Source organism: Rattus norvegicus, chromosome 1, assembly GCF_021556685.1.
Source record: "Rattus norvegicus strain SHRSP/BbbUtx chromosome 1, alternate assembly SHRSP_T2T, whole genome shotgun sequence".
Lineage (NCBI taxonomy): Eukaryota > Metazoa > Chordata > Mammalia > Rodentia > Muridae > Rattus > Rattus norvegicus.
In genome coordinates this window covers 80265055-80278627 of record NC_141534.1, presented here as the reverse complement: position 1 = coordinate 80278627, position 13573 = coordinate 80265055, and the positions used below count along the sequence as shown (strand labels likewise).

The window sequence follows — 13573 nt, the reverse complement described above, 5'->3', positions numbered from 1 at the left end:
GTTGGGAATACAGGCTTGGGCTGCCATACACAGCAACTGTTTTTGTTTTACTACTTGCTCCACTATTTGATACATCCCTTACCTTAAAATAATTTTAAATCGCATGTACCATCTCATGCTTGTGGTTGGTCCAGCCTGTGGAAGTTAGTCTTTCCAATATGTGTGTTCAGACAGGTCTTCAGGCTTCACAGCCTTTATCCACGAGCCATCTCACCATCCTTTTTTGAAGCTTTGTGTGTGTCAAATCCTCTAGAGCTGGAGTTTTATGTAGTTGTGCTAGGAACCTACTATCTCTGAAAAGAGTCCCATATACTTGAGCGGTCTTTTCATTCCTCCCTTCCCCATGACAAAACTGGTTCAAAAATACCATAAGGACATGAACAGAAAGCATATACTGCCCTCTGGTGCATAGATCTGGAATCTCTTCCACTTATATTAACAGAACTCGAGACAGGTTATCACTCCCATTAGTGGCTGTGATGGTTTGTATGAGCCTGGCCCAGGGAATGGCACGATTTGGAGGTGTGGCCTTGTTGGAGTAGGTGTGCCACTATGGGCATTGGCTTTTAAGATCCTACTTTTTAGCTGTCTGGAAGCCAGTCATCCACTAGCAGCCTTCAGATAAAGACATAAAACTCTCAGCTCTGCCTGCCTAGATGCTGCCATGCTCCCACCTTGATAATGGACAGAACCTCTAAATCTGTAAGCTATCCCCAAATATATGTTGTCCTTTATTTAAGAGACTTGCCTTGGCTGTGGTGTCTGTTCACAGCAGTAAAACCCTAAGACCATGGCCCTGGGTTTCAAATTATTAGGTATCTGAAGGGATTTTTTTTCCTTTTTTTTTTCTTTTTTTTTCGGAGCTGAGGACCGAACCCAGGGCCTTGCACTTGCTAGGCAAGCGCTCTACCACTGAGCTAAATCCCCAATCCCGATTTTTTTTTTTTTAAATTTTCACATTTTGCTTGATTGTATGTCCTGTGTACCATGCATGTGCCTGGGGTTGATGGGAGGTCAGAAGTGGCTGGAGTTCCTGACACTGAAGTTAGTTGTAAACTGTTATATGGGTGCTGACAATCAAACCCAGGTCCTTTGCCAGAGACAACAATGGCTCTTCTGAGCTATCTCCCCAGCCTCAGCATCTGGAATTTTGAAGTAACAAGAGGTAAAAGCCTTACTCAGTCCTGATAGGCTAATGTGGTAGGGTAGCTCCTAGAGCCCTAGTGCTACACGAATTGCATTTAAATGGGCATAGTGGAGCATGCCTTTAGTCTCAGCAACCAGAGACAGAGCCAGGTAGGTCTCTTAGATCAATGCCAACTTGACCTATATACTCATTCTAGGCCAGCCATAGCTACACAGTAAGACCAAAACAAAAACACCCAATATTGTAATGGGCTAACCTCCTAAGGCCAGCAGACATTTCATTCTGTCCTGTAAAACCCTAAGGAGGCAAACCTTGAATATGTCTTTAAAGGCATGTTTTGGCCTTTACAATTTAAAATAAAACAAAAAACCCACACGGTGCAGACTAATACAACGGAAGAAAAAAAATCATTTAAAGCCAGAGTTAGGATGAGATGTTACATAGGAGATGTAACTTTGCCCAATTCAGGACCAGATTATGTAGAGCAGTAGTTTTCACACCTATGGATCTTTGACTTCTAGACAAGCTTGTCTCCAAAAATATTTATACCACTGCAACAAAATTATAGTTAAAATCACTGGTCTAGAGGGGATAGTGGGTTCCTGCTCCAGCTTAGATTCTAAGCCGTACTCCACAGGGCAAAGGTGTGACTCAAATCCTAATTGGAGCAAGTTGGACTAGGGGCAGCAGAATGTCAGCTGCTCTAAGCCACAATACAGGCAGAGGTCCTAGACACTTCAGGCATAGAAATTGCTTTTCCAACTTTTTATTTAGAAAACCAAATCCAGGTTCTGGTGCCCCCCCATCTCCCTCCCCCACCCCAGCCATAATTTAAATAACTTAGAGACAGAGTGGGAGGGGATAGAAGAGAGGGAAGGAGAGAGAAGAGCCCCACTACAGTCGCCTCAGCGCTCGCTTCTTGTCCAACTTTTTCTTGGCTGCCAGCTTCTTATCTCGCTCACCTGCATGTTTCTTGGCCATGGGACCCTCAGCTCCTCCTAGGACCCCTGGGGTCATAGGGTCAGTGGAGGAGGCTGAAGCCCCACTGGCCAGGTCCCGGGAAGCCTCAGCCCTCCCACTGCTGGTGCTACATGCACCCCCATGGATCTCTGTGAGCAGACGGGCCCGGGCAGCATACTCCTCGTAGTTCTCCAAAAGCAGGCGGCCTGCCTCCTCATTGAGTGCAGACTCTGGGTTAGGATGGATCAGCAGGCACTTGATGGTCTGTGGAGAAAGGGTCTAGGGTCAGGGAGGCTTGTCCAGCTTCATGGTCACCACACTGGCTCTTTACTCCCAAATCAGCTCCTTCATAATCAGGACTAGTCTGCTAGCATCCTTATTCATTTAAATCACCCTCAGGTTGCTTTCCTGTTACTACAAACAGTTCAGGGACTGATGCCACGTAAGTGCAGTGCAGCCTGATATTGCCAGAGGCCCTTCTCTAAGGAAGCTCATTATGTGCTCCAGCCAGTTTTCTGTAGCTAATGTGGCTCTGACCTTGTCTCTAACAGGTGAACATAAGTTCAGAGGTCCTCATCAGGTGGGAAATTACTCAAGGGCATTTTAGGATTGGAGAATTTATATTTGGTTTTCCTATGTGTTTCATACTACTATGCAAGGTGCAGAAACCCAAAAGTGATCATTGGCTTTACCAGGAATGCCAAGTTTGGAGCCACTGACCACAGGTCTTAAATGATATATCCATCCAATTCATATCATTCTAATGTTAGTTCAGAAGGCTCCATGAATAAAAAAGTCCTGAGCTAAGTTGATTAACAGACACTTCTATGAGCTTCTGACACATACAGAGCAGCCAAGTCAGCAGATGTTACCAATGCTGAAAAGGAATATGGATCTCAACTTTTACACGTGTACCTCCAAACTAGAGGCCCCTCTTTTTAACAGCCCCCCCAAAGCACAGCCAATAGCCATCTAGCATTCCCAGTACTCTGGATAGAACCAGGCCCAACCAACATCCAGGAAAGAAGGCAAAACAGGAAAGATTTTTGGGGTTGTTTACCTTAGAGCTTAATCCTTCCCAAGTGCCCTGAAGGAAACCCCAATCCTCTATCTTCACAACCATCAGCCCTAGTGGCTCATTAGGAATTTAAAAAAAAAAAAAACCTATGGGAGGTACAAAGGTGGTATCAGGTGACCTAACTACTTTAAGTGGCCTTTAGAGACCTTGGAGAACTGTCCTAGATCAGTTACCTCCACTTCAACTGAGTAGGGAGAATGGTGGTACAGTCCTGTACATAGAAGATGCTGAATAGTGTCCCACAAAATGTCCCAGGCACAGCCCCAGGTAAACACTCAGCTGAGTAGGGTGGCACAATCCTATAAACCCAGCTCTCGGGAGTTTTCTCATTAACCCACTTGCTTGGGTCAAAAAAAAAAAAAAAATGTAGCGGCTGGGGATTTAGCTCAGTGGTAGAGCACTTACCTAGGAAGCCCAAGGCCCTGGGTTCGGTCCCCAGCTCCGAAAAAAAAAGACCCCCCCCCCCAAAAATGTAATAGCCATGCTGGAGTTAAGTTCATGTCCAGTTTGGGCTTTTAAAATACACTTTTAAATCGAAAGTTATGGTATGTAAATAAGTCTCTCTAAACCACACATTGCTCTCTACCTTCTACAAAACCGCCCTATCATACAAATCCACAGTTGTTGAATGTCAAGGTCTCTGCCTCGACACTGCAGAACAGTACTTAGTGCCATAAGCCAACCCTTCCACTATTTTCCAGAAAGGCTGGTAAGCTCCTTTCTTTCTTTTTTTTTTTGGAGCTTGGGACCTAGCAAGAGCTCTACCACTGAGCTAAATCCCCAACCCCGGTAAGCTCCTTTCTATTTGATTCTGCCCACTACTATTCCACAGTTGATTTTTAAAAACTAGACAAAGTACTGTGGCAGAAACTCACCAGCAGCACATGTCGTATGCCCAACTCAGCAGTCCAGTCCCTCTTGAGCACGTTGACACAGATCTCACCATTGGGGCCCACATTTGGGTGGAAGATTTTAGTCAGGAAGTAGCCCTTGGGTGGGGAGGCAGGGAAGTCCTTCCCTAGTAGGAGCTTCATACGGAACAGACCTCCAGCATAGGGGGTCCCTTCTGGAGAAGACACAAAGGGACTGCTTTAGTATATCCTAACGTCCTTCAACATTGCAAAGACCAGTTTTTTTGGGTCTGGCTAAGGCAGATAGTCTGTCAATCCCTCCACCAGGCTGGGGAAATTTAGGGCAACAAAGAAGTTTTCTAGGTACTATAAGTGACATCTTGCTATAACTTGACTATATCACATGCCTCATCCTATAGTCCATACATCCAGTTCCTGGATATCAGTTTTGCCACTCTACAGGATAAAGAAACCCAACTCACCAACTTTTCCGGCTAACCATTTCCCAAGCTTTTCCACAACCTCATGAGGTATGTTTTCTTTTACCTACTTGCTTGGGTCAAAAGTGGTAATCACAGATGATCTGCCCACCAGCAGTAGCTATACTAGCTAACAGCAGACCAGGTAGACATCTTCCACACCCCTAGCACTAACAGACCAGACACTTGATTTTGAAACTGATTTTTAGCTGACTTTGTATAAATTCAGTTGAAAAATTAGGTCTGAAAAACCTAAGTGGCTTACTTAATACATGGAATCAGTTTATTACCACCTGTTTTCCTTCACAATGCGTTTTCATTTAGTCTCGTTTGCCCTAACGCTTGACAGGTGATCGGTACACTTTCTATTTCTGCTTAATTTATATGCATCCGCAGGTCTCTAGAAAGTCACACTTGGGACAGCTTTAATCCAAGCCTAAGCAAAAGTCCACACTTTGTTACCAGCACCCAAGAGGTTGAATCCTGTTTGTTCCACAGCCACACAACAGAAGACAGAAGAAATCCAGTCAAGTGGCCCCTCCCTTCCGTGCCCACACTCACCAGGGCCCTCGATTGTAACCTGCAGGTCGGTGAGATCCTCCTCATTGGGGAAGACTTTAATGCCATCGGGTGGATCTGCTGTCAGTGTTGTCACCTCCTTGTACACTAGGCGGATGATGTGGGGAGGGAGATTCTCTACATTGGAGTTCTAGGCGCGGAAGGAAAAGGAGAGTGAGCAGCCCGAAATATCTGGGATTAAGGATGCTGGATACCAGAATCCATACTTTATAGGTACGAGGATGTCAATCACTGCCAGTCAAGTAGACCTAGGGTGCTTCTGGCCGTTGCCCCCAAAGAAACACGACGTTGTTTCAGAAAAGGCTTCTACGTGGCTCATCGTGCCCGAACCTCTCAAAACCGCTCGTTACGACGCGCATGGGTCCACCACTGGTTCTAGGTGGCCTAAGGCCTAACCGGAGCCCTTCCCCTACTTAGCCTTGAAATACCCCCACCAATCCCCCCAAAAAAATCAAGAAAGAAAAAGCCTGGGCGAAATGGCGGCGGGATGTCTTGATCCTGAAAACACCCATGGGCGGGCCGCAAGGCACCCAAAGCCCTCCCCAAGATTCTGAGGGCCTCCTGGGCTCCTTCATCGTCTGTAGAAAGGCCCTGGGGCCGACTCCTGGCTCTGGACCTCCAGCCCTGCCACCAAAGCACTCAGAAGCTGGCCAAAAAACACTTGGGACGCCGCAGTCGCCTCTTCTGCCAGAGTCCCCAACCGCCCCTCAGGCCTCCCGCTTCACTCACCATGACTTCAACAGGCCGGGGGCGGGTCCCCCCGGCCCCCTTCCTGCACTCCTCGGACCGCCGGCCGGGGCGGGGGGCCCAACTGCCGGCCGCTGTGGCCCTAGCGAGGCCCCCGAGGGCCCGCTCCGCTCCCCACTAACTCCGACGCCCGCTACAAAACGCACGCAACGTTACGTCTGCCCGTCCGTACTGAGCCGGCCGCGCGCCCAACACCGCACTTTTATAGCTACCCGCAGGCCCCGCCCTTCACGGCACGTCTGGGCTGCTACGTCAACGCGCACGTTGCTTGGCGGTCAATGCGCTTTCCTCCCCCTCCCCCCGGCTCTTCTCAGAATAGGAGCAGAAGTTCGAACCAAGTTTGTGAAGAGGGTTATCCAATGAGGGCTCGCGCCAGCAGAAGAGTAGACCTGAGGAAACCAAGCGGCTAAAAACCCCGAGCAGAGAGAAAGGGGGGAAAAAAAAACCCGCAGAGGCGACGCGGCCGCTGATTGGACCGTTTGAATGAGACGCCGCCACGACTTGGCGTGCGCGCGCGCTCCTGCATGGAGAAAGACGCGCACGCAACTAACGGTTAGCTAGAGGAAGGGGCAGGGCGAGGGAAGGCGGGACTGGAAGGGTTAAAGGAGTGACGGAAGGGTCTTTGACCAATAAAGTGGGGCGTCTGGACTCGTGGGGCGGGTAGAAATGGAGAGCTACTAATGGGAAGCCAGCTCAGCGTGATAGACTCCACCCTTGACCAATGAAATGTCTAAATTTCTTTTGTGTATGCAAATATTATTCTGGGAGGCGGGCGACCTCGCCTGGAAGCTATGGAAAGGCGGAAGTCTGTGTGTATTTGTCTATGTGGCGCCATTTTGTTCTGTGCTCCTGTTTTGTGTTAGGCAGCCCTCAGAAAATCAGGTTGGATGACTCTGAGGGCTTGGACTTCCTGGTCCTCTAGCATATGATTTGTGACCTTTGCCACCCTTAAGTTTCTTTAGTGGCTAGTAAACTCTGGGATTCTTAGGGATGCCAGAGGAAGAAGCCAGGGACGTCCCACGTTCTTATTGAGGGCTTTTATGACTGGCATCTAGATCCTATACACTTCTGTTACGTTTTTGAGAGAATTTCATTATTTAGCCATAACTGGCCTGGAAGTCCTTTTTTAGGGAGGCGGAGTGGGGTGGGTGGGGTTGCTTTGTTTTGTTTGGGCTTTTCAAGACAGGGTTGTTCTGTGCAGGCCTGACTGTCCTTCCTGAAACTCGAGTTATAGACCAGGCTGACCTGAACTCACAGAGATCATCTTCCTGAGTGCTGAGATTAAAAGTATATGCCACCACACCCTTGACTCATAACTTTTATATCCGTCCCCTAGTGTATGGGATAGTGCTGTCCACATTGAGGTCATCTCTTCCCTCACCCTTAACCTCCTGGACCTGTCCTTACATATACTCCCAGTGACTCTTAATAACCATGAAGTGTTAATCCAATTGTGACAGCATGGCAGAGATCTAGAGAGAATTAAACTATCTCCAGGAATCCCATGCTGGGGAGAGAACAAACTGAAGCTTTGACCTCAGAACAGTAGGACTTCATCTCCCAGGAAGAGATTTCAGTTCTGACAACCTATCTCACAGCTAAATCTGCAGAAGTACGTTTCCTGAGTCTTGTTTCTTATTTTCTGTAAAATGGTAGCTTTGCTAGAGGGAAAGCAGAAAGAAACTAAAAACCCTCTTTCCTGACAAGATCTGGCCATAATTCTTAGGAAACCTGTTTTCATTCACCTATTTTTTATTTTATTTATTATGAGCATATCGGTGTTTTGCCTGTATATATGTAGGTACACAGTATGCATACCTGGTGCCCAGGGAGTTCAGAAGAGAGTATCAGATCCTCTGGAACTGGAGTTACTGATAGTTTGAACCACCATGTGGATATTGGGAACTGAACTCAGGTCCTCTGTAAGAGCAACAATGTTCAGGGGCTGGGGATTTAGCTCAGTGGTAGAGCGCTTGCCTAGGAAGCGCAAGGCCCTGGGTTCGGTCCCCAGCTCCGAAAAAAAAAAAAAAAAGAACCAAAAAAAAAAAAAAAAAAAAAGAGCAACAATGTTCTTAACCACCAACCTATTTGTTCTATGTCAGAACAGGGTTCAGGAATGGAATCATGCCAGGAGAATTCTGAGTGCTTGTGAGAACACTCCAAGAAAAGATAAGAGTCTTGTGACTTCTATTTCATCAAAACATGGAATTGTTTTTGGAATGTGTTTTTGTAGTCCTGTGTTTCTCCCAGATGTAGCAGCTTGGAGTGAATTTGCTTCAGATTACCCCTATTGGTTGCTGATGTTACTCAAATGTTTAAACTGTCTTTTATATGCCTCTATGGAGAACAGGTTTAAACTGTCTTTTATATGGCTCTGTGGAAAACAGGTTTTTGTTTTGCATGACTTGTTCTTGTGATTGTACACAGCCTGAACTCATGAAACCTTTACTCCTGTAACCTTTCTTAACCTTCAGAGTATATAAATCACCATTTCTCAACATGTGGGTCTTGATTCCTTTGAGTCGGGGGTTGAACAACCCTTTTACGGGGGCTGCCTAAGACCACTGGAAAACACAGATACCTACATTATGACATATCATAACGGTAACAAAACTACAGTACGAAGTAGCAATGAAAATATTTTGTGATTGGAGGTCACCACAACCTAAGGAACTGTGTTAAAGGGTTTCAGCACTAGGAAGGTTGAGAACCACTGGTATAAATTGTCTGAGGCAATGAATAAAGGTGGCTATTGCCTGAAACTTTAGTCTGCCTGATTTATTAGTTCCATTCTCCCAGGTCTCACTGTTTTTAGAGTAATCACAGTCCAGTCCCCTTATTTTACAGATTCTTGCCTTAAGGTTTTCTCCTGGGATGGAGATGAACTACAGGCCTCAAGTTGATGGAGCTAACCAATCCTTTTTGACTCCATCATTACTAGTAATCAAACGAAACAAAATTACATAGGGGTAACTATTTATGACTTTGGATTAAGCAATGGTTTCTTACACCTACTGCCAAAAACAGCAAAAGAAAAAGAAATAAATTCGACTTCATCAAAACTAAAAAAAAAAAAAAAAAAAAATAGTGTTCAGAGGACCAAAGTGAAAAGATATGAATTGGAGTGATGACTCAGTGGTAGAGCAGCTGCCTAGACTCTGCCAGTGAAGGGCTAGACGTGTGGCTCAGTGGTAGATGGCCTGCCTACAATCCAGCAGCCTGGGCTACATGAGACTGAAAAGGCCAAACCAAACAAGGTGAGGGATAAAGTACTTGCCTTGCAAGAATAAATTGATCTTAAATTCCCAGAATCCATGTAAAAGCCAGGTATAGTTGCATGCATCTATAACTCCAAGCAAAAAAAGGAGATCCCCAGAAGCTGGGAAGTCAGCTGGCCTGGTGTATACAGCACCAAAGAGGAGCCCCTGCTGCAAACAAGGTATAGATGAGGGCTGACCCACTTACAGGATATGCACACATAAGCCTGTGCTCAAACATAGGGACACATATGAACATACATCACACACACACACACACACACACACACACACAGACCCTGCTTCCATCTGGTATTTTGTCACATAAATGAGAAAAGCAACTCATGCAGAGGTTGTGAATTGCTGTCAAAATTGGAGGTTCGGGAATGCTGGCTAGGTGCTGTAGTAGTCTTAAACAGGATAGTTCTCACTGACTAGGTAACATTTGGAACTGGAGAGAGAGCCCAGGGAATAAAAACACTGCTCTCACAGAGGCCCCAGGTTTAGTTCTCAGCACTCACATCAGACTGCCCACAACTGCCTGTAACTCCAGGTCCAGGGGATCCAGTGTCCTCTCTGGCCTCCTCAGGTACCAGCACACACTTAATACACATACATTTATGCAGGCACACACACAAAATTTTTTTAAAAAAGAAGGTGACATTGCCAGGTGGTGGTGGTGCAAACCTTTAATCCCAGCACTTGGGAGGCAGAGGCAGTTGGATCTCTGTGAGTTCAAGGCCAGCCTGGTCTACAGAGTGAGTTCCAGGACAGCCAGCTGTACACAGAGAAAAGCTGTCTCACAACAAAAGACAACAACAACAACAACAGCAAGAAGATGCTATTTGATTTGAGAGTTGAGAAGCTGTGTAAGAGTCTGTAGACGGGCTTTTGATGGCAGAGGACACAGTTGGTATCGGAAGTGGGCCTGGATATTAGTCTTCAAAGTCTGTAGCAATCCTGGACACTGTTCTTTTCTATTTCCTGTCTTCTCGGGGAGGCTGCACATCCTTTTGTGTGGTATGTGGATTCTAGAAAGTTCTGTGCCCTATAGCAGCCTGAGTCTCTCCAAGCAGCCACTTCTTGTCTTTCTACCTGTGACCGCACCCCTGGGTACAAAGTAGACAGAGCACCCTAGTCGTCTTGGGAGGAGGGGCTCCAGTGATTTATCAGTGTCTGTCAGTGGGCCAGGTGCTCCGTCTAGTGACAAGCCCAGAGCACAAGACAGAGGGTCTGCATTTGGTAACATTCTTTCTTTTTTTTTTCAAGACGGTTTCATTGTATAGCCCTAGCTGTCCTAGAACTCACTCTGTAGACCAGGCTGACCTTGAACTGAGAGATCCACCTACCTCTGCCTCCAACTGCTGGGATCAAAGTTGAGTTCCAACACCTAGCATTGAGGCTTTCTTTCAGAGCTGTAAAACCAATGTGTCTGATGCAAATCCAAAGTAACCACAGGGACTAGGGATAAAGATGAGAACCAGAGTTTGAGTCCCCAACACTCAGGTAAAAAGCCAGAAAAGGTGGCACTCATTTTTGATACCAGTACTGGGGAGGCAATTTATCTAAAATTGCCTGCTGGCCTCCACACACATGGGATGTTTGTTATACGCACGCACACACTCACAGGATTTACAATGGAATGCCAAGGATAGGGACAAGTCTATTCTCACACATGGACTTGACACAGGCCTTCTGGGTTAAAGTTGGCGCTGTCCAACTGTAAGGGTCTGTGAGTCATTCAAGAGGAACGACAGCCCAGACTCAAATAGTGTGCAGCGGCAAAGAGCTTTTATTCTGCAGAGAAGCTGCACGCAGGGGTCTACCGCATCCCAGGATGGAAGACACGTGGACTTTGCTAGGTCAGTTTAAAGGTTGTTAGAGTAGGAGTAGGTGACTTTTACCTTTCTTTCCCTTGCTTAGTTAGTTCTTTCTCCAGGGGTATGGGTGACTTTGTGATTGGTTAAGGCTCTGGGTGATTTTGGGAACTTTTGCTGATTAACTATACTTGGCTCAAGCTATGTGTTGGGGCAGCTTCCTCACTGGCTGCCTGTTTTTCCTGGAACTGACTTGTTTTGGACTTTTCCAGTTCTGGATAACAGAAAACTTGAACCTGCCAGTTTGTAGCCCATCATGGAGTTCTCTCAGAGCAAAAGGTCTTCAAAACCCAGGCAGGGGATGTAGCTCAGTGGCTGGAGTGTTAGCCAATCATATACGAAGCCCTAGATTCAATCTTTAGCACCACATAAAAACAGTTGTAAAGCAGTGTGTGGTGGTGCTCACCTTTAATTGAGGCATTCAGGAGGCAGAGAGGGGTTGGGGATTTGGCTCAGTGGTAGAGCGCTTGCCTAGCAAGCTCAAGGCCCTGGGTTCAGTCCCCAGCTCCGGAAAAAAAAAAAAAAGAAAAAAAAAGAAAAGAAAAAAAAAGGAGGCAGAGAGTGGTGGGTCCCTGAGTTTGAGGACAGTCTGGTCTACAGCCCAGGATAGCCAAGGTTACACAGAAAAATCCTGTCTCAAAGAAACAAAAGAAAACAAAATAACAATAAAATAAACCCTTCTGTGGTGACACTTGTGTAATCCCAAACATTCAGGCGGTAGAGGCAAGTGGATCCAGACTTCAAGGTCATCTTTTGCTACATGGTCAATTTGAGACTAGCCAGGGTTACAGAAGACCCATTTTTCTGTCTCAGAAAAAAGCGATAATAAAGCTTTTTTTGGGGGGGGGGCCTTTGTTTATTCTCACAGGGTTTCTCTGTATAGCCCTTGCTGTCCTGGAACTCCCTCTGTAGACTAGGCTCGCCTTGAACTCACAGAAATCCCTCCTGCCTCTGACTTGAGAGTGCTGGGATTAAAGGTATATATTACTATCCTGTTAATAAAACTTTTTTTAATAAAGAAAACAGGAAAAAAAAAAAAGAATGATTTGAATGCTGGTCTTGTTGGCATGTCCAGAACCTAGGCAGGAGGACATCCTGAACTACTTGTTTTCTTTTTCTTTTTTTTTTTTTTTATCGGAGCTGGGGATGAAACCCAGGGCCTTGCGTTTGCTAGGCAAGTGCTCTACCACTGAGCTAAATCCCCAACCCCCCTGAACTACTTGTAAGAAAGACCCTGTCTTGGGGCTGGAGAGATGTTAGAAGCACTTGCTCTGCAATCATGAGGACCCATGAGATCACGAGTTCAGATCCCAGCAGGTAATGCCTCTATCTGCAGCCCTGAGGATCTGCTATCTCCTCTGGTTGCCTGATGTGTACTGTGCTAGGATTACACGTTTGTCCAGGCTAAAAGTCTCTGAGCTGAGGGAGTGTGCACACGTGCACATCCCTTTAAAAGAAAAAGACCTCTGGGCTGGAGAGATGACTCAGTAGGTAATAGCACCGGGTGCTCTGCTTTCCTGGAGGTCCTGAGTTCCATTCCCAGGAGCCACGTGGTGGCTCACAACCATCTGTAATGAGATCCGAAGTCGTCCTCTGGTGTGCAGGCGTATGTGCAGACAATACACTCACATACATAAAATGTGTAAAGAGTCTCAAAGGAAAAAGACTCTGTCTCAAAAACCAAAACAAAGCTATGTGTTGAATTCACCAAATGATAAGGTAAGGCAAAAAGAATGTTCCTTAAAAGCATTATTTAAAAATAGCTCATCAGTTAAGAGCACATTCTGCTCTTCCAGGGGACCTAAATTATATCCCCAGCGCCCACATGGAGCAGCTCACAACCAGCTCTAGGGGATCTTCCACCCTACTCTGGCCTCCTCAAGCACTGCATGCGTGTTGCCCAACTCACACTCATTACATACATATAATAATTAAACATAAAGATCCTAACCAGTCATGGTGGCACATGCCTAGCACTTGGGAGGCAGATGCAGGTGGATCTCTTGAGTTCAAGGCCAGTCTGGTCTACAGAGTAAGTTCCAGGACAGCCAGGGCTGCACAATGGAACCCTGTCTCAAAAAAAAAAAACAAACAAACAAAAAAAAAACCAAAGCAATAATACATAAATTAACATTTTAATTTCATGCGTATGGGTATTTTGCCTGTATGTATGTATGTATGTATGTATGTATGTATGTATGTATGTGTATATATATATGCACACAATGATGGAGGAGACCAGAAGAGGGCATTGGATCCTATGCACCTGGAATTATAGACAGTTTTGAAATGTCATATGGTTGCTGGGACTGGAACCCAGGTCTTTTGCAAGAGTGGCCATTGTTCTTTGTCATTGATTTAGAGACAGTGGAACCTGAGAGAATGGAACCGATCGATGAGGCCGACTAAAGCCTCAGGCAGTAGCCAACTTCATTCAGAGCCTCAGACAATGTATATCCTGAGAGTTAAGAATGGTTACCTGAGTAAAGTTCTCAAGAATTCAGGCTGTAGGCAGTCACAAGGACAAGCCACACGTGGCAAAACATATTTCCCATAGAGGCAATATAAAGGATAATTTAAACAATTAATTGGATAATA

General features: G+C 45.9%; 1 protein-coding gene and 1 long non-coding RNA gene across 3 annotated transcripts; one reads left to right on the top strand and one right to left on the bottom strand.

Annotated features, from left to right (window-relative positions):
- Window positions 1-1897: 1897 nt before the first annotated feature.
- Ube2s (ubiquitin-conjugating enzyme E2S) lies at window positions 1898-5958 on the bottom strand. Its single transcript, NM_001106224.2, is given in 4 exon segments — window positions 1898-2371; window positions 4061-4251; window positions 5077-5224; window positions 5824-5958. Coding segments are annotated over 4 exon segments (672 nt in total). The 5' UTR covers window positions 5827-5958; the 3' UTR covers window positions 1898-2041.
- Window positions 5959-6654: 696 nt separating this feature from the next.
- LOC134482885 (uncharacterized) lies at window positions 6655-8603 on the top strand. 2 transcript variants are annotated; one of them, XR_015649719.1, is made up of 3 exons: window positions 6655-6723; window positions 7302-7453; window positions 7949-8603. It is a non-coding gene; the product is annotated as an uncharacterized LOC134482885 (long non-coding RNA). The 2 variants fall into 2 exon arrangements; XR_015649718.1 differs by having other exon boundaries at window positions 7944-8339.
- The last annotated feature ends 4970 nt before the right edge of the window (window positions 8604-13573 follow it).